The following is a 27,067-nucleotide window of genomic DNA, read 5'->3' on the forward strand; positions in this document are numbered from 1 at the left end:
AGGTAAGCAATGGCAAGGCGCTTTTGGTAAAGCCTTTTAGGGGAATTATCTTTTTAGTTCTCTTTTCTAGCTCTCCCTGGAGAGGGGCAAGATCCTGCTCTACTCCATACCATTGTTTTTCATTTTTAGCTCCTGACTCGGTGCATGCCTGTTTTCATCTTTTTGGGAAAAACATACAAGTCACGGTGTCTACTGCAAATGGGTCTACTTACCATGGTTCTTCAGCTCGACCCAGGGTGTTAACACTGACCGCCTCCTTCCATACTGTTATGCCCTCTCCAAATGTCTGTCATTCAGCCGATAAGACTGGCGCTTCCATGACCTGCAAGCACCCAGTTCTGCTTGTCCAAATACACTTATGGAAATCTATCTGAATCCGTTAGTAAACTGCATATGGTGTGACACCTTCTGCTATAACAGTTGCAAGATCCGGCTGCCAACTTGAATATTAAGCTGTTTGCAATGGTAACGCACAAGCAAGCATTTTCCACTAAAGGCTTTGTAAAGCCTCCTTAGTTTCTTTAAAAGGCCATTGCTAGTTGCAGTTTGTCTCCACTCTTTATAAGGTCCACACCTCGTCGGCTGAGAAGATTACGCACGCATTGGATGCGATAAAAATACTACAGGCTGAAGTGTCCCTTTAAGGGAAGGTCCACCACTGATTTTCATATGGAAACCCCTGGCCGCTGTGCACAGAGGAGCTTAGATTACTGGAGGAGAACACTGCAGGTTGTTTTCATTGCTAGCAAGTTTCCGTTACTTGGCTTAGCCCATTGAGTTTTACGGTTGGCTGGACCTCAATCCTTGCACCGATTTTTCTTTCTATGCTTCATCCATGATGAAAGGGGCTCTTTGGTCCTCCAAAACAACTTCACTTTTCATTTTTATTTTATTAAATGCATCTGTACACTGCCTCGTTGTTTCCTAGTTGTTATTTAATCTCATGTCTGACAGAAGTAAGAGAGTGACCTAGTCAAGGTGCACTGTCCTTTCCAACCCCTTGTGTCATCTACCAGTTGTGTTTTGCATGGCTTGTGGGAAACTGTAGCAGTTACGAATTGTACACGGGACAATATGGTCTCTTATGGGCACAGGGCATTCAAGCGCAGTACTCTATATTTGTAGCGTTGATTAAATGTTCTTCTAAAAATCTGTTTTGGGCTTTCAGCAACATGTGGCTATATTGAAATCGATAATATTGTCAAATTTAATCTGGTAGCATGTGGAAGAGTCAGTGCTGGTGTGGCAAGAGTTTTACATTTTAATTTCTTCTTTAGTTTCTCCATCCCTCTTTTTTTCCCCCCTTTTCTCGCCGTTTAGTATTGCTTTGGAGTTTGTTCAAGAGTGTCAATCTACAGAGAATTAGCTATTGAAAAAGTACTCGCTGAGTGAGATCTCTTCAGGAGTTTTTCATCCTGTGAAGCGATGCCACCAATGCTGTAGGAAGAAATGCTTTTTTAGATTTTGCCTGGCATCCACTGCGCTGCAGTGTTCGCGCAGGTGAAATCTTTTGTTTAGCAGTACGGGGCTTTGTCCCGCCTCTCTCTTCCATTGGCTAGCTCCATAAATGGAGGCTAGCCTTTGGAAAAGAGATCTGTCAGTCATTGCCCGAGCAGATTCGTGGGCGTTCCGGCAATTTTTTTTTCGGTCTCCGCCCCTTTAACAACGTCATGCGGCGGTGGGCGTTTTTTTTTTTTGTCTCTGCATGTTTGTTTCATTTCCAACGTGTGCTTTGCAGGGGTCGGCTGCGCGATTTTACTTTCCTTGAATTGCAGGTAGGCAGCATTTTTTACCCCCCCCCCCCCCCCCCCCTGCTGTCCGTGTTCCCGCCCCCCTCCCACTGTCCGTGTGCCCGTTCCTGCCCCCCTCCCGCTGTCCGTGTGCCCGTTCCCCCCTCCCGCTGTCCGTGTGCCAGTTCTCTCCCCTCCCGCTGTCCGTGTCTCCGGCCCCACTTGTTTACCAAGTTCTTGGATGGAAATTGTTTCTACCGTCTGGTACCTGGAGGGCATCTTCAAACAGTAAAGGCAGCCGTGCGTGCGGTAAATACCACTAAGAAATCTGGATAGAACGTTGGGAAGTATTGGAGGACTCTTGTAAATATTATCTGCTACTTTACAAGATTACGTAAGATCTGGTATCACATTTTTATTTGACACAGTGCGGGAACACAGACCAAACGTGAAACATCTGCCAATGTTCCGGAAAATGCTTGAATGGTTTCCGAAAGAAGAGAGCAAAACAGTGTGTGTCCACCAGCCGTGCCAGATTTCCTTGTGCATCGGTTGTTCCCATATTTATCAAGGCCAGGCATTGCTGCGTGTAGGACACTTCGCCAGCTGAGCATTATTGGCTCATAAAAGTTTAAATTCAACTATTTTTGTCCTTCTCGCCCACTGCCCGCAATCTTAGAGTTATCCCATTCTGATCTAAAATCCGTGGCACAGCAGGCCGTGTTCCGAGTTGTAATTTTTCAACTTAATGCAGGTAAGTGTCCGTTCCCGCCCCCTCTCCCGCTCTGTGTGCCCGTTCCTGCCCCCCCCCCCCTCCCGCTGTCTGTGTCTCCGGCCCCACTTGTTTACCAAATTCTTGGATAGAAATTGTTTCTACGGTCTGGTACCTGGAGGGCATCTTCAAACAGTAAAGGCAGCCGTGCGTGCCGTAAATACCACTAAGAAATCTGGATAGAACTTTGGGAAGTATTAGAGGACTCTTTCCTTACTGCCTGCTGTCACGAAAGTCTTGGAGAAGCATGTACATACGGTGCGTTCCAATTTTCTGGAAACACATAAGATTCTGCACGCCACTCAATCTGGCTTCCGCCCAAATCTCAGAACAGAGACCACGCTCCTAGAGGTCTCAGAAACCATTAAAGGGGTTCTGGACGCTGGGGGCAAAGCCATGCTGGTTATGTTGGACTTGTCGGCGGCCTTCGACACCGTCCTCCATGATGGCCTTCTCGCAAGACTCTATGAGATTGGCCTACGGGGGACGGTGCACAGCTGGTTTTCATCTTTTTTAGCTGGCCGCCGGCAAACGGTCTGGGACTCCGCCGTGATGCCACCAGTCGGGGTTCCGCAGGGCTCTATATTGAGCCTGACCCTTTTTTTTTTTTTATTTCAAGTCGTTTTTATTGAAGTAGAAAACAAAAGGAAAAACAGTACAATAACTCTTCCATCACATAGATTACTTGATTCAGTTATTGATAGACAGTTACAAAAAATGAAATGAAATATAAGGTAAATCAACTCTTGCTTGCATCATTGTAATACAGATACATACACAACACTCAGTGTGTGGAGGCAGCAGGGTAGGTCTCAACGGGCAACAACAAATGTACTTTCGGATAGCACAGGCTAATGTATCAGGAACACATACAGCACATCAGGGAGGTTCGTAGTGGAACGAGGATACGTCTAATGATTTCCACAGCTTTCTATTGGACGGGCACCATGTGGCTGCTTGTAGTGCAGGATTATTGGCACCTCTCAGAAATGTCAACCACTCCTGCCAAATTTTGAAATTCACCTCCTTAGCACTTTTCCACTTGCACAGAATCACTTTACATGCCAACGTTAGCATTAAGTCTAAAAGCATGCGGTCCTGGTCATTTGATAGCTGTGGATCGAGCGCCCCCAAGAGTACATATACGAAGTCCTGTACAGGCCTTATCTTAAATACATGGTGAATGCAATCAAATATTTTCCCCCAGTATACACTTAGAGAAGGACAGTTGAATAGCATGTGTGCTAGATCACCGGAACCTGATTGGCAGTTCCAACATGTAGGAGAATCTCGTAATTTACATTTAAAGAGCTTATCTGGAGTCCAAAATGCCCTGTTTATTAGCATGTACTTTGTTTGGAATAGGATGGGCGAGACTTTGTGGGCAAGGGCCGTTTTATGAATTACCTCCCAGTCGAAGTCTATGCCAGTTAAATTAGGCTCAGCCTCCCATTTAAATTCCACATTCCTGTGAGTTTTCTTGGGCAAGGGCAATAAAAGTTTATACACCTTTGAGACGAAGTGACCCGCATGCATAAGACGTGGAAGATGAGTTATTAACCATGGTGTGTAGGGAGAGAAATTACGTGCAGTCAGAATAGATTTAATTTTCAGGAAATCATAAAAATCCATCGGAGTAAGACCATGTTTCCGCTGCAAAGTAGAGAACGGGAGTGGCTCCTTTTCTACATATAGATCTCCTGCAAAGTTAATGCCCTTCTTGGACCACGAGTCCCAGAAGAGACTATTACCGTTGTGCTTGAGATAGGGATTTTTCCATAAGGACATAAAAGATGACTTAGCGAAAGTCAACTTGGTTCTGTGTGTTTGGTCAAGCCTAAGCAGTGCCCGCCTAGTATTAAGCATTATATATTTGGAGTGTGGTAAGTGTGACAGGTCCATAGTGAGTAGGGTTTCGAGAGCCTGACCCTTTTTAACATCTTTATGACCCCTTTGGCGGCGCTGGCGGAGTCGTTCGGGGCCCAGATCGTATCCTACGCCGACGACACCCAGCTCCTCTTCTCTTGTAAGAGGGGAGGAGACTTCGATGGAGAGAGTATCCGGGATTGCCTTGGGGCTGTTTTTAAATGGTTCCAGCTGAACAGGTTCAAGTGCAATTCTGATAAGTCCGAGGTACTCTTCTTCGGGTGTGCTGCGGAGCCAGACTGGCATGCTTGGTGGCCTAGTAACATGTTCCCTCCGTCTTGTTCATCCCAAGTAGCTAAAAACCTGGGGGTCAAGATGGACAAGGGTTTGACGCTGAGATCCCAGATCCTTGGTGTGACGGGCACATGCTTCGGCTTCCTTAAGATGCTGCGGAGGTTTCTGCCTCTTCTGTCTGAGGATCACAGGAAGCTGACTGTGCAGGCTCTGATAGGCTCTAGATTGGACTATTCCAACGTCCTCCATCTGGGCCTGCCAGAGTATCTGCTGCAGCGGCTTCAAGTTGTGCAGAACGCGGCCGCGAGGGCCATTTTTGGCCTAAACAGGCGAGCCAGTGCTGTTGGCCTCTTGCAGACCCTACATTGGCTGCCGATCCGTAAACGGATTGCTTTCAAGGCATTAACTTTGGCTTACAAAGCTCTTCATGCTGTGGGAGCTCAGTATCTCCAAAGGAGACTCGCCTTCTACCAACCGGCTCGCTCCCTCAGATCAGAATCTCTGTTTCTGGCGGTTGTGCCGCGTGTAAAGAGAGCTCGCATTGGAGGCCGCTCCTTTGGACTGCTGGCGCCACAGCTGTGGAACACCTTGCCGTTGGCACTTCGGGGAGCTACTAGTCTACTCGCGTTTAGGAAAGGCCTAAAAACCTGGCTGTTTGCCCTCTAGGTTTATTTTTCTTTTTTTTTCTGCTTTCCACTTTTTATTACTGTGTTGTGTTATCCCGCTACAGGTCTCATTATTAAAAGCGCCTGGACACTCTTTTTGAGTAGCCGTGCGCTATATAAAAAATAAATATAACAAATATAACATAACTCTTGTAAATATATCTGCTTCTTTACAAGATTACGTAAGATCTGGTATCGCATTTTTATTTGACACAGTGCGGGAACACAGACAAAACGTGAAACGTGTGCCAATGCTGAGAGAGTGGGCGTGGCGCCTCTAGCAGACGTGTGCCTAAAGGTAGCTCTGTAGCCTCCGACTGTGGATCTTAGCAGTTGATAACCGCGCCCCCACCGGCACTCACACGTGAATAGCTGTCAGTGGCACTAGGTTTCGTTTCTTGAGCTGCCGTTCCTGGCCCTGTCAGCCTCCCTCCCCCAGGCTCTTCCCACTGCTGTCACTGCGGCCTGTTTCCGCTGACACCACATTTGACCCGGCTTTCCACGCTATCATACGGCATTTCTGGAAAGCTTTTTAATTCATGGAGTTTTCTATCAGTTTATATGCTAATTGTTGAGGGCGCGACCTCAGCGTGTCACGAGTGCTAGAGGCTGTCATTTTGGGCGCATTTCTGAAGCGAAGAGGTGCCTCCCTTTTTTGGGCAACCTGAACTTGTTCTGTCAGTCGAAGTACCGTGTACTAAGATGTCAAATATGTTTCAAAGCTATAATGGCTGAAATTTTGAAAACTGAGTAGTCGTTTTGGAAGAGCATCCTCTATTTTAACATGAGCCCTTGTATCTTTGTTTTGTTGGGACACGTTTTTGTTGACTATAGTAGACATAAGCGTGGCTCTGTGTGTGGCTCTGTGTGTGTGTGGGGTTGGGCTCTGTGAGTGTGGGGGGGCTTTGTGTGTGTAGGTGTGGGTCTGTGTGTGGCATTTGCGAGAGATTAAGCTATTAGCATTGTAAATGACAATGCTATTTATTTATCCGTTTTCAAAACCAACACATAAATGACACTTTTGTCATTTACAATGCCAATAGGTCTAACTTTTGCAAAGGCGAAACCGTTGCATTGTAAATGCGTTTTACTTCTAGAGGTAAATCTGATTTCAGAGAGTGGATGTGTCCTCTGGTGTGACTTAATTTGGGTCAGTTAAAGTAATACTGTTTTCTTATTAAATACGAATTACAACTGGCCTTGGACTTGCTACTAGTGTTCCTTATTCAAGAATACAGTGGATCTATTTCAACATTTAGGAATTTAGACCTGTGATATGGAAAGTGGCTGTTACTAACTTCATATTCGGAGGAAAACAAAACTACTTTCCACCTGAGAATTTCTGCCTCTTAGGCCATGGCATCTAGATGAAGAAACTATCTTACTACCAGGATTACCCACAACCAAACTGCTCCAGCCGGCGGGATCCTTTTTGAAGCACCAAAATTGGTGGTTAGTGCCAGAGTATTCAATTTGTGATGTAGTATACATTCACACCCCAGAAAGCAAGAATTATGTAAAAAAGTTTGTGCATCACCTACAAGATGATGAACCTGCTAAAACTGCCTACCTCCAGGACAAGCTCACATTGCAGAAGAATGTTCGTGCTGAGCAGGAAGTCCAGCGTAATTCAAAATCTCACCTTTTTATGAAATTAAAAATATTAAATGATGCGTTCACTTGCCTGACCCCAAAATATGGAGTGTCCATCCTAAAGCCATAGCAAGATCACTCACCCTACTGTGGCTCCAGAAATACTTGGAATCTCACTTGTTTAAGAAGACTTACTAAAGGACCCAAGTTGTCCCATATGTTGCCTTAAAGCTGCTCTTAGCTTCTACTACTGTGTAGTGTAATGCATTCTGATGGTATGTGTACATCACTTAGTAACCATTCTGATCTGGAGCACTATTTATGAATATCTAAATAGTTTACTATTCGTTGGAAGAAGTCTTCGTACCGGCTAATGTAATGGCATGATCTCCTATAATGAAGCTAGTGGGTTGACTGCCTTCTCTCGCCTCTATCCCTCGGAGTTTTACCAATTTCTGAGTAACAGCCTTTGAGTTAAAATTGGGACAAATATTCCAACTCCACCTCCAGATCTTCCCACTCTTGCATCCTTTTAATAACTGTGAAGTGTAGATGGCCTTCCTTCTACAATCGAGGAGTCACCCTTTTAATATCGCTACATTCCTTCCCGCCCTCTATGCTCATCCACAAGCGGTAATCTTGTAGTCCCCAGATTTAAAAAAGCCAAATGGGGTGGGAGAGGCTTCACCGTATGCACCTTGAGGCTGTGGAACTCTTTCGACAGAACTTAAACTTAAGACAAATCTGTTAGATTTCAGGAAACACCTAAAAGCCTGGCTCTTCCCCAAATAACACAGTCTTCTTCTGGATCCTCCTAGCTTTAGAGTGTCAGCTTAGCGCCTAGATTCCCCCGGGTAATTGTGGTGCTTTAAAATTTTTATTTTTATTTCATACATGATTTTGACCATTTACTACATTCCAGTAAAATAAATGGAACGAGTACTGATCATAAACATGACTGATGTTTCTCGGTAAGTTACTACTTCAAGATCTACTTGAAATTGCAGAAATGTGGCCTTATATAATGAATCTCCTTGAAATTTTAAGCTTTTCTTATTTATTTTTTCAGACCTTTGAAATCCGACCTCCCTCGTCTTCGTCCGTGTTTGATGTGGTCTCCGGTTTTTTCAGTGATCTAGTTAGCTCTGCCCAGAGCTTTATCTCTTCCACATGGACCTTCTACTTGCAAGCTGATGATGGCAAAGTGGTTGTATTTCAGGTATGATACTTAGAATATGTGGATATCTGTATTGTATTTACTTTAAGACATTAATCATAAACTTAGTTTAAAAAATCTTAGATTAAAAATAATTCATTCACAGAAAGCTACCTTTGTTGAATAATGTAGCATAGTTAGTTTGAAGTTAGTTTCCGCATTAGTACTGTGTTTCGATTGAAAACCAGAGTGTCCTTCTGAGGTTGACCGTCGGTCTGCCATTACAGTAGATGATGGTAACACCCGTTCTTTACAGTTCTGCATATCAACAAAACATTGCTACCATGTGCTGCATACAAGAATTATGCTAATGAAGCACTACATTTGATTCAGATCTGCAAACCATCTGCAGTATTGGAAGCCAAGAACAGAATTTGTCCGTGCACACCTGTTGTTGAGTGGAACGAGAAAACCAATATCCTAAGTTTGAAAATGTTTGAGGAGAATAACTGGGAATTACATTTAGAATTGGTTCAGCATTTCTTTGGCTCCAGGATAGTTCAGTTCCTTTAAATTATCTGCTGAAGTTATTTAAAAAATATTGATTCTGCACCTAAAGGCTTCTAAAGCTGACCACTGGAGGACATGTTAGTAAGTTAGTGCAAGAGGTCATTGGATACCTTTTCTGAGATCTCCATGAACACAACTTTCTGCAAGATTTCAAGGAAACGAGGTTCATAAAGTTCATAGGTTCATAAAGGTTCATAGATCCCTGCTGGACAAGGCACATGTGGCACATCTTTTCCTGGTACACCTTCCTGTGGTACATCTACATGGCTTACATCTTTTCATTGTCCTAATGGACTATTAAGCTGGACAAATCTCTTGTCCATCAATCAAGTCAAAATGCTTGATGATAATGTGAACTCCCTCAGATTGATGGCTTAGCACTTGAAGTCCCCTGCTAGGGGCATTTAGGCCTTAAGCATCTTGCCTTTGTATGAGGACGTCATTCTAAGAAATGGAAATGATGTTGCATCTATAATCTGATGCTGTATAGCTTGAAGCATTATTGCTGTTTTTGTATCTAAGGACAGGACTTCTATATCGTTTCATCTGTGTACATCCAATTATCACAAGAATAAATCTAAGCCTTCCTCCGTGCTATTTTCCAACATTTGCTTCATGGACAGCATGGTATCTAAGGCTTCTGTGTTGTAGGATCTTCATTGCTAGTCGTAAATGTTAAAATAATTTCCTGCTGTGTACTGAGATTTATCATCAAAAATGTATATACATTTGAACAGATAGTGTGAGTCTAACATGTCCATATGTTGCGCACCCTCTAAAGCCTATTAAAGGGAAATTGTTCTCAGTCTTAGAATGCTTACAAAGTCAAAAGAAAAATCCTCAGTGCTACATTGCAGCACTTATAATTGAAGCTGCTTCCTAACGTGTGAGCAGTGAGGAAAAGTGCTGCCTGACGGGCCTACATTAAAGCAGTTATAAAAATTACCCTGTTCCTGTAATGGTTTGTGGGCTTGCGCTACCCTTTATGCCTTGTACTGGTAGTTTCACCCGAGGCATTTTTTTTCCAGCTCGTGTGAGGGGGATCCTGGGAAAACCTTGCGTGTTTTCTCATCAAAACTGTCAAGCTCTTGACGCGATAACTTGGGTGAAGTGAGGTGGGAAGAGTCCCATTACTCTTTTTTAAATTTTTTTTATTTGTTATTGGGAGGTGATCTAGGTTTGAAAAATAGTCAACCCACCCATTAAAGTCTATGGAGACATTTTGTTTTTCAGGTGGGTGAACTGCAGTGAAAAAATTGTGGCTCCTATCGGATGTGGGTGGGAGTTGACTTTATCTCATGCCTTTTTTTTTTCCTTCAGGAATTCCGACACATATATATTTTTGGTTTCACTAAAAGTCTGTACCATCTGAAAAGTCGATTTGTTAGTGTCTACATGCTGATTGATATGCAGTATTCTTTTTGTTGTCCAATCTTTGTTCGATGCAATAGATAAATGCCATTTTTTTGTAGATTCCTCAATTTAAATGTATGCTAGTGTATTAACTGCTATGTAGTTTTTGACGGTGGCCAATTTAATAGCTTAGTATTCCTGCAAAGTCTCTCTTTGGCTTTAAACCTAATTAAATATTTCTGAACGATGGATGCACTTGAATAGTAATTTGTCCACTCCATCTTGAAATTTTTTTATAACGACTTTCATAATGTTCCAAATCAACTTTTTCAATCTTTATTTAATTTTATACCTGCTTTAGTAGAGATTGAGTCACAGAAGGGTCTTCAAATGCACCCATGCCTAGCGGGTGATTTTAACACTAGCTTAGCTAGTAACAGAACAAAAATCGATACAGCCCCCTTGTCGAGATCAAACAAAAGAGGGAATGTACTGGAGGCCCTGCTCAACACCGTAGATCCGTATGATATAGTAGTGGGGGCAGGGTTAGGCTTGCAAGGGCTACCCACTTGTAGGGGGTGCAATAGCTTGTCTATAATAGACTGTCTTTATTTCCCAAAATATTTTTAGTAGTCTATTACATGGTGCCATCATCGGATCAGATTTGTTGTGACCACAACCCAGTTGAGATGGCTCCATGAACACCTGCCAGGGATCCTGCCAGAACCTTATCCAGTCTGAGTAGTGTAGAGCCAACCCCAGTCAAACTTAGTCTGGCTTGGAAGCTACCCGAACAGATAAACTTTGGGAGAAATAGTAGGTGCAAAATGTCTTTGGTGATGGGGGAGTTTAATGTAGACATTGGGTAGAGAGGGTGGCGTGGACAGTTTTGTAGCTCTTAGTGCTGAAATTAGGGTGTCCCTACTGAAGCAAGTCAAATCAGCATTGCAGGCCCACAGTGGTTCGATCATGGATGTTTACTGGCTAATTGCCTCCTGCATAGGGCACTCATTACCCGCCCTCTAGATATAGGCCTTGTTACCAGAAAGTGCAGAAAGGAAACTATTTGACCAGTGGGTCATCCTACAGACACTGCTAAGACAAAGGATAGTAATTGTTTTTGGAGAACAGTGTCATCTATGAGGACAATAGATCAAACCGCTACTACTAATAGCTGCCATATTAGGGGTGAGGATTGGGCGGCGCACTTCAAAACCATCTATACTGCCAGTAGCCAAACTATTATTAATTTTGTCAAAATTGACACTTCCATTTTCCCTTTTGTATACTTACCAGAAGTCGCAGCTGCCATTCAGGAGAGTAAGGGCGGAAAGGCCCCTGACGCCACTGGCGTTCCCATTGATCTAATGAAGCGTGACCTGACCTTATGGGCACCATTAATGACAAATGTCTTTAATTCCATGAGCCATTACACAGTTCCAAAATCAAGGACTCTTTCAATGATAGGGCCCATTTAAAAAGGGGATTTGCTCTGAGCATAAAAACTGTTGCCCTATATCCCTGATAGAAATCCCTGCAAATTGTTTTGGAAGAGTCCCAAACAATAGGATACTAACCTGGGTCAACAAAAACAACGTATTCAATTAAATGAGTGTCAGCTGGGTTTTTGAAACTGAATATTTATAGTGGAACAATGTTTGAACTTACACCTTATTATAGGCAAATACACAGTGGCTGTTGGACTTGTGCCTTTTTGCTGGATTATCCCCAAACTTTTTGCTTCTTCCTCCTATTTTTTCCTGACCTGTTGTTGGTTTTAGGACTCTGGGCACATGACCACTGCTAATCAGGGTTAAAGTGCATATGCTCTCTGTGTAAATTATGAACCTGATTGGTTATCCAGGATTGACATATTTGACTTACTGGTCAGTCCCTAGTAAAGTGCAAGAGTGTGCCAGGGCTGGTAAATCAAATACTACTAGTGGGCCTGCAGCACTGATTGTGCCACCCACGAGTAGCTCTTAAAAGGTAACTCAGACCTGCCACTGCAGTGTCTGTGTGCAGTTAACTGCCATGTCGACTTGGCAAGTGCACCAACTTGCCATTACTTACATGTTACTCACTCCTAAGGTAGGCCCAAGGTACCTTTGTGGGCAGGATGCAGTGTATGTGAAAGGTAGGACATGTACTGATGTGTGTAACGTGTCCTGATAGTAAAATACTACTAATTTAGTTTTTCTCCATTGAAAGGCTATCTTTACCCATAGGACATAATGGGGAATGCTTTGTAACATTTTACGAACATATCTTCCCATAGGGATAAGATGGAAAAATAAAGCTTGGGCTCTCTGAACTCAACATTTAATAACACATCTTTTACCAAAGATGTTTTTTAAATTGTGTGTTTAAAAATGCCACTTTTAGAAAGTAGGCATTTTCCTCTTTATCCATTTTGTGTGCCTCTGCCTGTTTGTGTATTGACTGTCTGGTTTTGGATTTACAAGGGCTGGGGAGGTGCATTTTCTCAGACCGCCACGGGGTTGATGTGTGTCTGAGACTGTGTGTGTGATATGTGTGTGTTTCCTGACTGAGTGGGGGCTGGGCTGAATAGACCTGGGCTGCATTCAGAGTAGGGGGGAGGAGTTCTCGCTAGTACCTGAATAGGCCAGGTCTGCATTTAGAAAGGTGGGAGGAGAATTCCCTTGCACCTGAATAGGGCCTGTCTGTCTTGCACAATGCCGTCTACACCTTCTGCCGGGCAGCTGCACCAGAGAAGACAGAACTGGTTTGGACTGGGCTCAGAGACCCTTGCACAAAGAGAACAAATGCATTTTGGGGTATCAGTATTAGACCTAAAACCCCTGAACTTTAGACTTCCTCTGGAATCAAGAGGAACCTTTGCTGAGGAGAAGAGCTGGAGAAACTGAGGAGAAATACTGCCCTTGCTGTGTGTCTGGGGTTGACCTGAAGTTGCTGTTTTTTACCAAAGTAAGGAGAATGACTTTGCTGTGTGCGGTGTCCCCTGCTTGAGGAAAGTCTTCAAGTGCTTGAGTTGAGCTTGCCTCCTGTTTTGAAGTCTCAGGAGCACAAAGCCTTAACCCGCAGCTCCCTTGAACTTCCTTGCTCGAAGGTCTGACCTGCAAGAAGTGCCTGTGACTTTGTGGGGCCTCTGGAGGTTGTTTCTGCTGCTGATAGCCGGAAAGCAACGCAACAAACAAGGAGGTCAATGCATCGCTCTTCAGGCAACAGTTTACCGACGCAACGCCGTGGTGCGAGAAGAATCTCCCTGCGCTGTTGCTGAAACCGAAGCAGCTCCTGTCGCCGCTGCAAGAATCGAGGGATCGCAGCTGACAAGGTCGACGCAGTGCCGCTCACCAACGCATCCTGGATTTTGACGCATTGTCCCTGTGACGCAAGTTTTCCCTGACGCATCACCCACGGATCAGAGTCGTCTCAGAACCGTTGCATTGCTTCCCCCTACAGACCGGACCCGACACATCGCTCCCCTGTGTACAGCGGAACTGTCCCATCGCATCCATGAAGGCTGTTTGCCTTGGTGACGTTTGTCGCAACAACAGGTACTTTGCAAGAAATCACACATCCATAGTTTTCCATGGACTCAGTTGCCAAAACCTTTTGTAAGTATTTTTTTTTTAATACTTGTATGTTGGATTTTTGTCGTTTTGAACTTGCTAAGTTTAGATAAAGATACTTTATTTTTCTAAACCGGTGTGGTGTCCATTTGTGGTGGTGTTCGCTGTTACTGTGAGTGTTGGTACAAATACTTTAAACACTGCCTTTGGGATAAGCCTGTCTGTTCGTGCCAAGCTACCAAGGGGGTGAGCAGGGGTTATTTAAAGTGTATATCCCCTTTACCCTGACTAGAAGCAAGGGTCCCTATTAGGACAAAGGTACCTACATCTGCCAACTAGAGACCCCCATTTCTAACAATGGCGAAGCAATCTAACTTGTATTTCGCTTTAATGGACCTGTTGACGGCCTTTGACTGTGTAAACCGAGTAAAGTTATGCCGAATTTTAATTGAAATGGTGTTGGACCCTACACTGGTGTTCACTTTAATATCTACACGATGAGTAAGAAGAATGTTAGGTTTGGGACTGGTGAGAAGTTATCTGATGTTTTTAATGTTGAATGAGTGTGTTCTTGCCCCTTTGTTATTTATTATATATATATATGTTCTCTTTCCACCTGCACAGAACCAGTCCTCAGCGGAGTGTGAGCAATAACCTGCCTATAAGTATTAACCCGTCTACTCAAAGTGGGCCTTACTGACTCTCATTTGTCTCTCAGGAACATTTACTGCATAAGCGTTGATATTGCTTCTCCAGCATTGCATCTTTCATCGTTTCACATGCTTCCATTATTTCCTGTCTTCAAGCTGGGAACTCTTTGTATTCAGTTAACAAGCATAGCAGTGTATCAATACATGCCATAAATTTGAAAAAAGTCATAGATTGCATGCAACCAGTCCGTATCATTGTGTGACCCGAACTTTCCAGATTCTGTGGTAGTAAATCCTCTGGTGCTATGTCTCAGTTTGACATTTTTCAGTTGTTTTTTTACAAATGCTTCCTGGCATCAGAGCAGTTTTCTGCCCTATGTTTTTTTTTTTCTTGAGGTGGCAGAGTCTTCAGAGAAAAACATCTGTTTAAGGCATGTAGAAGAAGTGGCAAGAGAAAAACCTATATGCATGACTCTCTACCAAATGTCTATACTGCCTGCATCCTAGTCATGGCCCCAAGTAATCAACAGCTCCTACAATTTATAATATAAGACATTGAAGTACAGAGAGAAGATGGTCATTGACAATGCAAAAAGAAAAGCCGGAGGAATCCATCTTTGATAAGCAGGCATTATGGGTAGTCAGCCCTTAGGCCCCTGTAACTTAAAACTATCCTCAGAGAAGTCAAACTCATGACCTCTGGATCGGCAGCTCGTTTCGGGGTGGGAGGTGTTACCACAACCTGCGCAGGCATGCCTGAACCTGCATATTCCCTGCGGCTTGCTACACGTTCCTTTGTTAAAACCCCAACATACTCCTCGCTTATTCCCATTCCCGCCCGATCTAGACGGAGTATCTCCCCCGTAGGTTGGTCGAAAGGGCTGTGGATGTTTCTGTTGAAAGGCCCTGGAGCCGTTTGCACTCGACCCTGATCCACCCGCCGCGCCCGGCCGGAACTGCGCATGCCAAGATACAGTATCCAAACAATCCCAAGTCAGTGTTTCATTAAACTCTTTTGCTTTTCTAAATGCCACATCATACCCTTTCCATTCATCTCCTCCATACTTCTCATGGAAGCCCGTGATCCTGCTCTGGTAGCAAGCAAGGTCTCCCAACAGTTCTGGTGTTCGCTCACCCATAATCGCTACGAAAACAGAGAAAGCCCTGATCCAATTCATCATGGACTCTTCCACCCTGAATTCAGCCATCTTTGCCCTCCATACACTGGGGTGCCATAAATCCTTCTGAGTTTTGGCATATTCTAACTCACGATTGTCTGTCAACAATGAAAACGTATTGATATATTTGTTTGCCCACACCATCTCTTTCGTTGCCATAGGAACATGTTGCGCCAAGCATTCCCGCCTCGAGGGTACAGCGCCCTCCCCCATTATTGGGAGCGATCTCTTACCGGCTTCTGATGTACCTCCGGTCGTGTCCGTCGACTTATTCCGATTTTCGACCGCGGCCGGGTTCGCCACCTGCGGAGAAATAGAAGGCACGTTCCCTGCCCCAGCGCCCCTTGTCTGCCTGAGCTGCTCGATAATCTGCCTATCTTCTTCGGCTGGGTCTTCCACAGCCGCGGATCCCCCCGCTCCCTTCTTCAACCAAGGTAACACAGCCGCCAACTGAATCGCTAGTTCGGGAGGCATTTGGTCGTTATCCAGCGGTGTGATAACCACAGGGATTGGCAATCCCCCATCCGGTGTGGGTACCGGGCTGGACGCTGGTGCTACGGGGACCTGCGGGACCTCCATCGGGACTGGGGCCTCGCTAGGACCCGCTTTCCCCTTCTTCTTTTTCCCCTTATCCCCCCTGGGGTAATGTTTGGCAAAGCAGGCTCCACGATCCTCTTAGGTCGCCCTGAGGGCCCTGCTTGGGCCTCCACTTGTTTCCAGAGGGCCGCTAAGCCACGAGCCAGCTGGTCTACTTTACCGAACTTCCTGTCCATCGCCGACACTTGGTTCACCAGTGTGCGCAGCATTCGTTCCATCTCGGAGCTCTTTCCACTCTTCTTACCAGGCATATCTGCGTTCTGTTTTATGTCTGCCTGTTCACCAGTAGTGACTCAGACTCTAGCTACGCCTTGACGACTGAAACAGAAAAAACAACGATTACACGTTCAAAAACTGCAGCGTGTTCCCTTGAGGGCTCACGAGCGACGAGTGGTGCAGCCTTCAGAGTGCAGGAACAAGAGGGCGCTTGCATGGATTCCCGCGACTTTTATCTAGCAGTGGGAAGGCGGGGCAGTGTCCCCATCCCGCCCAGAGGTGCACGGACTTCCGGGCGGGTGTTAGGACAACCCTTTTAGGCGGCGGGGGCGTGCTCCGACCACGCCGCTATGGGCATACTGGCCGGGACACGCCCCCCGCCCGCAAGGGTTTCCCGGGGGATCGGGGCACCCAGCCATACGTTCGGGGTGACCGAGTGGTCTCCCCTTTCCATAGGCCCCTGTAACTTAAAACTATCCTCAGAGAAGTCAAACTCATGGCATCGGCTTCAAGACCCTCTGACCTGCTCTTCAAGGTCACACTTCATATGTGTGCCATCATCGAAGGACAGGCGGGCAGAAAGTAAACCATCCAAGAAGCTTCCACCATAGGCAAAAATATCACTGCCGCCAAGCCCTGAGTTACTACAGGAAAAACAAAAAGTTTCTTCAGATCTAAGCCATCAACTCTTGTACTGTTGAAGAGGTCGTCTAGATCAGTGACCGTATCCTATGACAGTATTGATAACATCACCGATTACCTCTGAAATGACATTGTGACACTGTGCATAACTGGGCGTGAGTTAGAGCTACTGGAATCATGCAATATGCTCCCACTGCTTGTTTTCGCAAAATTATAGATTTGCTGCATTTGCCACATAAACCATCATCTGCGGCATAATCTGCTGATTTTAACCAAAAAATGTTTTCCAGCTCAAGCGCTTCAAAAGTTAATAAAAACACAGCAACGTTTGTTGCCATGCAGTGGAAGGACATTTGCAAAGGTTGAATGGTCAAATGTCTGTTTATTGCTGTATTTGGGAGTTAAACTGGTACTAATACGCTGCAGCTAATGCTCAGACAGTGTTAATAAGTATAAAAAGAATGAAGTAATAGTATCAGCAAATGTGCAGCATTAAGCCGCATAATTTGCCTTTTCTTGTAGCATTATTTACTCAACCCTGCTACATAATTTGCTCCTCCCCTGCTGCATAATTCCAGTGGCCCTGGATATAGTTAGTACATGTTCACTATAACTGGTGAATTTCAGTGTTTTTTTAGAGTTTAAAACTTTCCTTTTCACCTAACTATAACGTCACTTTAAGGTTTGTTTTTGCCAGCAATAGTTTTAATGATGCGGCTGAATCAGACTCACTTCTCATTTGCAATTCTAACTTTAAGATCCGTCAGTACTGCATTTGTGGCAGCCGCCATTGACTGTCCTCAGAATATTCTGCTAACCCTTAGCTAGGCAGGGCTTCTGAGATTTTTATCCAAGATTGAATAGACTCTTTGACCTATAATTGCCTCCATATTATGTTTTTGTCTGTCATTTGTTAAGGCTTATTTTTTTATTAGATTTAAATCCTATAGTGAAAACATTTCCCAGTTCAAAGATATACGCAGTTTTGGTTTGGAATGTGGCCTCTTATGTTGAGCGTGCCCTTTCCTACAGGCACTTCTGAACATTTCATAAATACCAGATTTTTCAGCTTCAAATAACATGTGGCGAAACCAAAGATGCTATCTTTTGTTGGAAAAATTGCATGCAAATTTCAGTAGTATGTTCCTCAGTGACCTAACGTGCAATAGGTTTTCCCCATTACTTTATGGCTGCTCTGCATGCTTTTGAAGTGTTATGAAAAAGGCTTGTATGAAACATTCCAAAGATGGTACATTTCCTAGTGGCTGTCACCATAAGCAAGCTCATGTTTTCTCGGAATTCCTCCTACAAATGGGCACGGACCACCGAATCAGTGCATACAATTATTTATTCAGATGCAGCCATTACGCGTTCCGGCTCTTGCGAGCCATGATCACATATCTATATAAATAATTGTTCCCTGAAACCCGCTTTGGTTATAGCTCAGCACTGATGAAGTAGCTTAGGTTAGCTGGGTTAATGATATTCACATGTGCATTGCAGAAGGTAATGAGGCATACATTAATTGCTACGAAGTCTTGTAATAAACAGTGCTGAAAAAGGTACAGTAAATATTTTTCTGGCATTTTATAGAACTCCAGAAAGCAAATGCAGCACAATTCTATTTCACTAGGCAGCGCTGGCAGTTGTGCAATATCCCCATCATCACCTCATGCCCACCTCTCTCATTAATATGTTGGAATCACAGAAAATATGTCCCTTTTAAGACCTGTGTAAAATAAGTGCATACCTGTGCAGCTGACCTTAAACTGACATTGCTCCGTGGTCGTCGTCTTGAAAAGTGCAGCTATGTTCACCACAGTTGGGATGCTTGAATCCCAGGTTATGCCGTAACCGGCATCTGGAAGGATGATGAATGTGGTGATTTAGGTGGTTGTGGTTCCTACACACCCCTTTCAACTGCGGTCTCCTGCCCCCGCTAGCTTATACCTCTAAAAACGAACCGATCTGTAGTGTGATATTTGCTACACATCGAGATGGAGGATAAAGCAGGCATGGCACAACTCCGTGCAATAGCATTTGCCACGGATAGACTGTCAAACTCATGAAAGGGGATCTGAGCTCTTTCAACCAGAACTAAAGCAGCTTCTCAGAGACCCAAGGTACAAGCTTACCGATTTTTACCAAGAAAAGGCTCCTGGGCTCATTCACAAGCGTGCTGCGTAGGAGGGGTCCCTTGGAATAAATCTGTTTTTTTGCCCAAAAACGTGCACACTTTGCATTGTTTTCAATTGCACGTTTGGCGTTTCCCTTGCGGGAGCGAGCTTTGGCGACATCTGTTTGTAATGATCTTGCAAACAGATGGTGCCCCTGCTCGCTCTCGCAAGGGAAACGCTGTGCTTGCTCTCGGCCGCACTCCCCCCACCCCTCCCACTTTTTTACCGAGCGTCAGTTGCGCAGCAGTGGCCACTCTTTCGCCAGGGAATGACACTCTGCATGTGTTGCGTGCCTCCTCCCGCGCTCTATACATTTCCTCACCTCGGGGCTCCCCGCTGCCGCCTCTGCTCCGCGAGCCGCTCACCTGCGTTATTCCCGTTCTTTGAACCTTCGCCACCGCCAGGCAGGGCTTTAAACCCCGGACAGGGCTGTGCCAGCGTTGGCCCGTCCCAGTCTTCGTTGAATGTACATGATGTCTTTCAGTTTCCTTTCCCCGACTGAGCTCAGCTGCCCCAGACAGCAGCTGAAAGACACCGAGGAGGAGGCGGGGAGGAGCCAGTAGGTAAAGGTTGTTTATTTAAGTCAGTTCTACCTTTGAAAAAACAATCCCCAGCATGGCGCGCTTTCCTCGGAGATCACCGAGCTCGAGTCAGCATCTCTGGCTGCTCCGTTGAAAGAGAGCACATTTAGCTCTCGGTAGTCTCTCAGAACGCAAAACAAATGATGCTCAAACTAAACTGCTGGTGCACTTTCCGCAACCAAACATCTAAAGATGTCATTTCAATAGGACATTGATTTTGATTAATGGAGCAGCCGCAAGAACTCATTGATTTGCTTGCGCTCTCTTTCGGGGTTGGGAGAGTCATTAGGAGTTTTTATGCCATACAAACAAGTGGAAGTGAAATGCTTCATTTATGTGGTTTGCTTTACTTTTGTATTGTATTATATCAAGCATTTATATAGTGCAACACTGTTACCCTACGGGTATCCTGGCGCTTGAACTACAGAAAGTAAGACAGTAGAGCCATACCATCAATACAACAAGGAGCTAAATATCCCCCCTGGAAACAGCCAGGTTTTCACCAGCTTTCTGAACCCAGTTAACAAGTGGGCCTGCCTGATGGACTGTGGAAGACCATTCCAAAGTTGGACCGCGGCCACGCCAAATGCTCTGCCACCCATCTTAGCTCTTTTAATGCCAATGGACTTTAACAAGTTAACAATGTAAGAGTGAAGCTGCCTACCCGGATTATACCAGGAGAATCTTTCCCGCAATGGGATGGGGCCCATGCCATATGCCGCTTTGTACACTGTACACAGGGACTTGAAGCGGATTCTCTCTTTCATAGGCAATCATTTTGGGAATGTCAGTTAACCTTTGTTCCTTTAGAATAATTAGTACCGCTGTATAAAATAAACTTAGGACCTAGATGGCCGCCACATTTCCAAAATTCCATCTGCAGAATACCTTTTACGTTTAATATTGACGTCCAAGATGTATGCACATCCTGGTCTTTCCTTGGTTTCCATTCCCAACGACATCTCAGTTTCTGGCCAGTGTTGTGCTGTTGTTCATCTCTAACTGTCAGCATATGAGAGTCTCTAGGCGCTGCACTGGCAGCAAGTGTGTCAAAATGTGCCAAGCCTTCTGTATCTGCCTGTGCCAGACTGAGAAGGACACTAACACAAAAGGGAATACCATTTAAATGAAGAGATGGGAATAGCGCCTCAAAACCAAGCTTTGTCCGTCTTCGTGCATCCTTTCGCTGCAACTTTTTCCGTGTGCCATGCGGTACCTTTTAAAAGGGAATAATTACACGGTAGGGTAGTGGGAGGGTTCAGCTATTTAATGCGCCAGTTGCATAGTGCTTTTTGGCATTTGCTGCTCACAGAATAATGTATGCAGGGCAGCTTCTCCCTTTCGATGCAAATGAAATGAATACCACCAAGCATATCGTATTTTTGTTAACGCTTTGACAGTTTCAATGGGGATTTGGCCATGCCATGTTTATTAGTATTTATCAATTGAACAAGATTAAAAAAAAGGTTGAAATGAATAAGAGCAGTCATTGGGGCACCTGAGGGAAAAGAAAACAATCTTGGGTAATAAAACTAGAAGCAAATAGTTAAATCGGGGCCTAAGAAAGAACAGGGATGTTCTAGTACATGAAATAACAAGCTTTGGCATAGCCAATAGGTCTCACCTTTGGGACCTTCTAAGTGTTTAGCCATGCAACTGTTGATGTTGTTGCACCAAGGATATTGTGCTGGATAACTAAACACTTATAAGGTCTCAAAGGCGAGACCTATTGGCATGTTTGATGTTTGCATGTGTCAGGTTAGCCTTGCAAAACATTTTCATTGCTAAGATAATATCCAGCTTCCCAACTATTGGGACAGCAGTGACCATTTCATAGTTTACAATCGTGCCCCCTTCCCTGCATGCCCACTTACAAGTATATGGTGTTCACATTTCTGTGTATTCTTCTTCTTTTTTTTTTTTTGTACCACAGCCTTACACTACCCTAGAATGTACACAGAGTCCTAGGTCTGCCTTGCATTTCGGACTAAACCTGGGTTGAATCAAATGGGTGCACCCATTGTGCCCTCTTGTGTATGAGATCTACTGTCTGTCACGGGTTCATGCATATGGCATTGGCAGCATACCGTGTTTTATAACAAACCTCTTGCGATTAGACCTTGTTACTTGCGTGAGTGAAAGCCTTCTAGCCCACTTACAAAATGTAATCTGTCAGTAGTGAATTCGCAATCCAAGTGCAGAGATTTTGAGTGCCTGGATAAATGAATGTGTGTATAAGAGGTATGTTATACACTGCATGAGTGTGTGAGTTGGCCTAACGGCTAGGGCGCTCGACCTGGGACCTGGGGAACTGGGTTCGAGTCTCAGTAATGACGCTAAACCTTCTGTGATTCTGGGCAAATCACTTAATCTCCCCATGCCTAACAAAAAATGAATGTGTCCTCATGTAACGTAACTGGTGCTATGTAAGGCGCTCTGATACCCGATTTGGGGCAAGTTTGCGCTATATAAAACTCTGTTTAAAAAAACTAGAGTGACAGGCTGTGCATCCCATTTGTGGAAGTATTGCCGACGTTCCTGAGACTGGAGGAAGGGAACCCACACACTGATGTAGGGAGCAAGGAGACCGGCTTTCCCTTTGAAATCAATCAAATTGGGGTATTTCTATTGCAGAGTGCCACTGAATAGTCTTGTAAAAACTGCCATTTGGTGAATTGTAGGGATAATTGGTGGGCTGCAGTTACTGTTGTCAGTATGCTGGGCCTTCTAATAGGAGAGCAGTACTTTGTCTCTTTTGGATCACTGTCAGCTGTGGCTGATATTTGGATGCAGTCCGCTCACACCTCTTTGCACTTCAGTGGGCGACTGTGCTGTGAAGAGCATCACCCAAGCCAAAAGCAGAGTCTTGAAGAAGCCTGAGAAGAGCACCTGAAAAGAGAACCAACCTAAACCAGTTCTGAAAGGGTAGGCAGATGATCCACATCCCCGGTCTCTCATCAGTGTGTGAGAGTGCCGGTTGATGTCCCAATTCCAACTACACCCCAACGAAGCAGGAGGTGCTTCAGAGTACTCGGGGATTACTTTGGAACCAGAGTTGGTGTCTGACAGCCTGCTTCCTGAAGGTGAGGGGACATCACTTGAAGTCTGATCTGGAGGAAGAACTGCCTCTTTTGTCCTGGAAGCCAGAGGGGTGCGGCCTGAGCAAGAGCGAAGGAGCAAGGCAACCCCCATAGGAGAAGCCGATAGTCAATGTGGTTAGAAACAGTTGACCATGGTGCTGTGGCCCATCCACTCAAAAGTATGAATGACTGGTGAGCTCTAGTCTGGATGCGAGTACCTGACCTCCTCAGAGAAGCCACAGCAGTTCAGAGCACACCCAGTGAGATCTCTGGTGTCGTCCTTGTTTTTGCAGCCATGGCACGTGTCTGGCGTGCCTGAATCTGAGATCGTCAATACCCTGTGGCAGCAGTTCTGTGCCCATTATCGAGATTGGCACGACCGCTGCTCTATCTGCCCTGTGTCAGTGGTGCTTGCCACCCTATAGGAAACCTACCACCTGTGGTGTCAACCCCAAGGAACCCTACCGTCTTTCCAGGGTGGCTACCCTCGCATTGATCGAAGAGAACAGGAGCCAGTGACTGCTCGCCATTGCTGCCACTGTGTCAAATGCTGACGTGGTTGTACTTGGCCCTTGTTTCACAGTCATAGGCGGGCGTACCTGTGACATTAGAGACTAACTGCAGTAGCCCCCACAGATGTGGCCCAGTATAACCGCTCTGCCTTGTGCCCCAACAGGGTCTTACCCAATCTTACAGCTTGAATAGCTATGGAGAAGATTCATAGAGGTAAAGCTGCATACCTCCAATGTATGGTTAAAAGAAAAAATACAAGAGAGCTGTAACTGTAGGTCATCATAATCTTACCTGAAATACACCCACCACCAATGGCCACCACATCATTAGTTGGCAAGATCTTGGTTTTTGTGACTATTTTCAGTCCAATATCATGGAGCACGTGTGGCAGCTAAGAAGCCCCCTATTACCAGGAAAAAAAGTTACCTCAATAATTCGAATATTTGAAAAAAATATTTAGTTTGGTATGCTTTTCATCAACATAAGTTAATTTGTAGTAGGTTTTGATATCTGCTTAAAAGAAGGACTAACATTTGTTTATAGTGTCCAAGGAAATAGTCCTTGAAAAGTTTACTTACTGTTTCTGTGTAACTTTGTGTGAAACCCTTTTACAAAACCAGCCTAAACATTTAAAAAGTTTATTCACCATTTCATCATTTAAAAGTACCAAGATGGTATAAGTGTGAATTTAGTTTGTTGCAAGATACCCATTGGAATATTTTAATATCATTTCCTAGTCCCAACCGGAAATTGAGTATCCAGTTGCCGAAGTCCAGGCACCGAAAGCAGATGTCACAGAGAAGGCGTGGCTTCCTTCCAGGTTCAACACCTTGAAGCCACATGCAGGTACACAGGGCTCTGATTAAATATTTGAACAACAGTTTTTTTTGAGAACTCATAAATGTTTCCTAAAGTGTTTACCAAATTATCTTCTGAACAGTCTGATAAGTTTTGTCTGGATGTAATCCATTCCAGAGTGGGACCGAGAAATCCTGGGGACCTTTCAAGAATTAAAAAAACTGTTGGTAAGTCTTCTGCAGTTGACAGAGACCTTGATATCTCAGACACTAATCTAGTACCATGGCATACTTGGTCTCACCAGTTTTCATCTGCTAGAAAAGAAGATTCACAGAGAGAAATGCTGCGTTCTCTAAGGGTATCCTGAATGCTCTTTTTGACTAGAACCTGCTGCTCCACCTAACATCAATATCTCCCCCCCCCCCCCCCCTCCCTCCAGACCACCACACTCCCATAAAAAGTAAGCTGGTCCTATAGTTGGGAGACCTCTGCTGTATAATATATGCTGGAGAAGAATGTACTTGTGACATAAGTTTGCAGTTTCACTCCAATGAAGATTGTACTTATGACTTAAGATGGAAGCCGTAATGGTCAACTGTCTTGTCTCCTAACACCCAGCTCGCTCACCTTTAAATTTTGTTGCTGAGCCCAGTTTGCCATTGCCAAGAAGTATTATGTTAGCCACTGAATGTAGATTTTTTTTTATTGTGACCTACATAAAGTTTATTTTTATTTTTATTTTTTACCTTTTCTGTAACACAAAATAATTGTTATTTGTGCAGCAAGCCTGCAGGTGCAAATGTAAAGTTGTGTAAAGCAAAAGACAGTGCAGCAATTAACTCTTGGATGCCTGGAAGTGCCTTTTAATCCTTCTCAGGGGCTAGCCTTCAGCTTTCTTTTGTCTGCTTCCTGTTATTTGAAACCCCTACCAACCTAGATTACTTCAGTCATATGGACAATTTTCATTAAAGCGAAACTGCAGACAAAGATAATTGCAAAATATTCTCCCACAGTGAACCCCTGTCTCCACTCCGAGGAAGAAATCAGAAAGAAAGTGTCAGAACCAGGGAGGGATTGTTTACCCTGCAAAGTACAAAGGGGTGTGATTATTGTACAACTTTCCTTCAAGTACCGCTTGGATAATGTACGACACTGACTAAGATTTGTATATCTGAAAAGGCCTAATAAACAAAATGTCACTTTCATGCAAGCACATGGAGGATTCTTATTGGTTTAGATTGCCCTCAACAGTGGTGGTTTATAATGCACTCTTTTCAGTTTTGAAAATCCAATTTTAAAAGCAAAGCGTTTGACACCCTAGTACACGCTATATTGGAGAATATTCAATAATTTTCTCTACATTTGAAAGAAAAGCATGTTTTTTTACTTCTTAAAAATTGGCTTTTCAAAAATGAAATATATTGGTGTTTTCCTCTGCCTCCCTGATGAGAGGACCTTCTAATGTCTGCCTGCTACAGGTAGGTGGTTAATGTTTCCTGAATCCCCTCCAAATGCCACCGAAGGCATACATGAAGCTCTTGCTTTCCAGAGTCCAGGGAAAAATGTTGCACTTCAGCCTGCCATCCTTGAACTTTGCACCTTTGCAGCTGTATTCTCCCATTATATTGTGGGTAGTATGTATGGCTGTTTCGGGAACAGAGTGGCTATATAATGTGGTGTCTGGTATGCCCAATGGCGTGTTGCTAGCTGTCACTTAGCAAATGTGGCCATTTGTTTTAGCTCTGCATGACGTGGTTCATCATTGCACTTGTCCAGTGCAAACTAATTTCATCATGGACTCCTTGTTCCAGAAATCCTGAAAAGCAGGTGCTACAAAAGAAAGATGCGTTTATCCCCAAGACTGTAAAAGTAGAACTTTGGTTGAGTCTTCTCACGCTACATACCACATTGATTAAATCCCAGTATTGCACACCAAGAATATTCTAGTGTCGGCAGACATGTTGCGATCATCTCATATATTCCTTGCCAATATAAAGCTTGTTCTACTACAGGGGTATATTTGCCGGATTGCTATGGACCTGAGCTTTACTCATGTTTGACCATTATTGTACATTTTACAGAATGCTATGTTGCCCAGTTCTTAGAGAACTAACTCTGGTGTTATGGATGGCGTTTTTTGAGATCTGTTAGAATGAATGACTGGTTCAAGATGTGGTTATCACTGCTTTGGTGTAACACTAGTGGTAACTGTTCTTATGTCAGCAGTGATGGTGCTTGCTTTCCCTTTATTCCCTCACCTCCACCTGGCTTGCGGAGGCTCAAACTAGGTGGCAGAATGGAGGCTAGGGTTCTCCTCAGCCTTCTTCTACATCTTCCAGACCTTTTACAGGAGAAAACATGGGCAAGTTCTCTGTCTGTACAGGCCTCTTCTAACCCATGCATACAGGAGAAAAGCGTGCTGCACTGATGAGTGGCTCTCACAGAGCTCTGACAGTGGGGCATCAGCTCTGTCTGTGGAGAGGGCAGCTTTAAGGCAGGGAGAGAGGGTGAAGGCACAGATGGTGGTTGGTGGGAGGAAAGGTATTTATTTTCTAGTGAGTGCTGAGGAGAATTCACAAACTGAGTTGGGCATGAGTGGCAGGAGATTAGGTACACTTTCTTCTCTTTTTGGGGGAGGGGGGGGATAAGCGATGAATGGCCTTTTGGGTGGGGGTGTCTTGGCAGGTATCCCATATCACAGGGTTGACGCTGAGGTAAGGGAGGTTATGTTCTGTATGGATCCCATATAAATCTTCTACACCTGTGTAGCTGTTGTAAGCAAGGGTATATGCTTTGGGATTAAATTATAGGCATATTTTTCACCTTTGTGTTTTGAATGACAACATAAACAGCTCGAGCATCGCCCTTATTGTCTATTTGATGTCACTCAGAACCCCTCTGTGAAAAACATCAAAGTGATTCTGTTACCCATATATAAATCTGTCACTCCTCATTTTACTTTCAAACTCCGAAAAGTAATAGGCTACATCAGCCTAGCATCTGTTCAAGGCTGTGGACTCCCCCTTCCCTTTTTGCGATCTAGAGCAGGATCATAAACGCTATTAACTTTCTTGATGGCCAG

The 27,067-nt window shown here is 44.4% G+C and overlaps 1 protein-coding gene across 1 annotated transcript in view; it reads left to right on the forward strand.

The window, feature by feature from the left end:
- Nucleotides 1-27,067, forward strand: part of TMEM59L (transmembrane protein 59 like) — a 163,831-nt gene that overhangs the window by 86,754 nt on the left and 50,010 nt on the right. Inside the window, exons 4-5 of the mRNA XM_086947026.1 lie at nucleotides 7,990-8,139; nucleotides 23,925-24,033. Of these exons, the coding sequence (XP_086803152.1) occupies nucleotides 7,990-8,139; nucleotides 23,925-24,033 (259 nt within the window). The remainder of the gene's footprint in view (nucleotides 1-7,989; nucleotides 8,140-23,924; nucleotides 24,034-27,067) is intronic.

This window comes from Lissotriton vulgaris, chromosome 12, assembly GCF_964263255.1.
Source record: "Lissotriton vulgaris chromosome 12, aLisVul1.2, whole genome shotgun sequence".
Lineage (NCBI taxonomy): Eukaryota > Metazoa > Chordata > Amphibia > Caudata > Salamandridae > Lissotriton > Lissotriton vulgaris.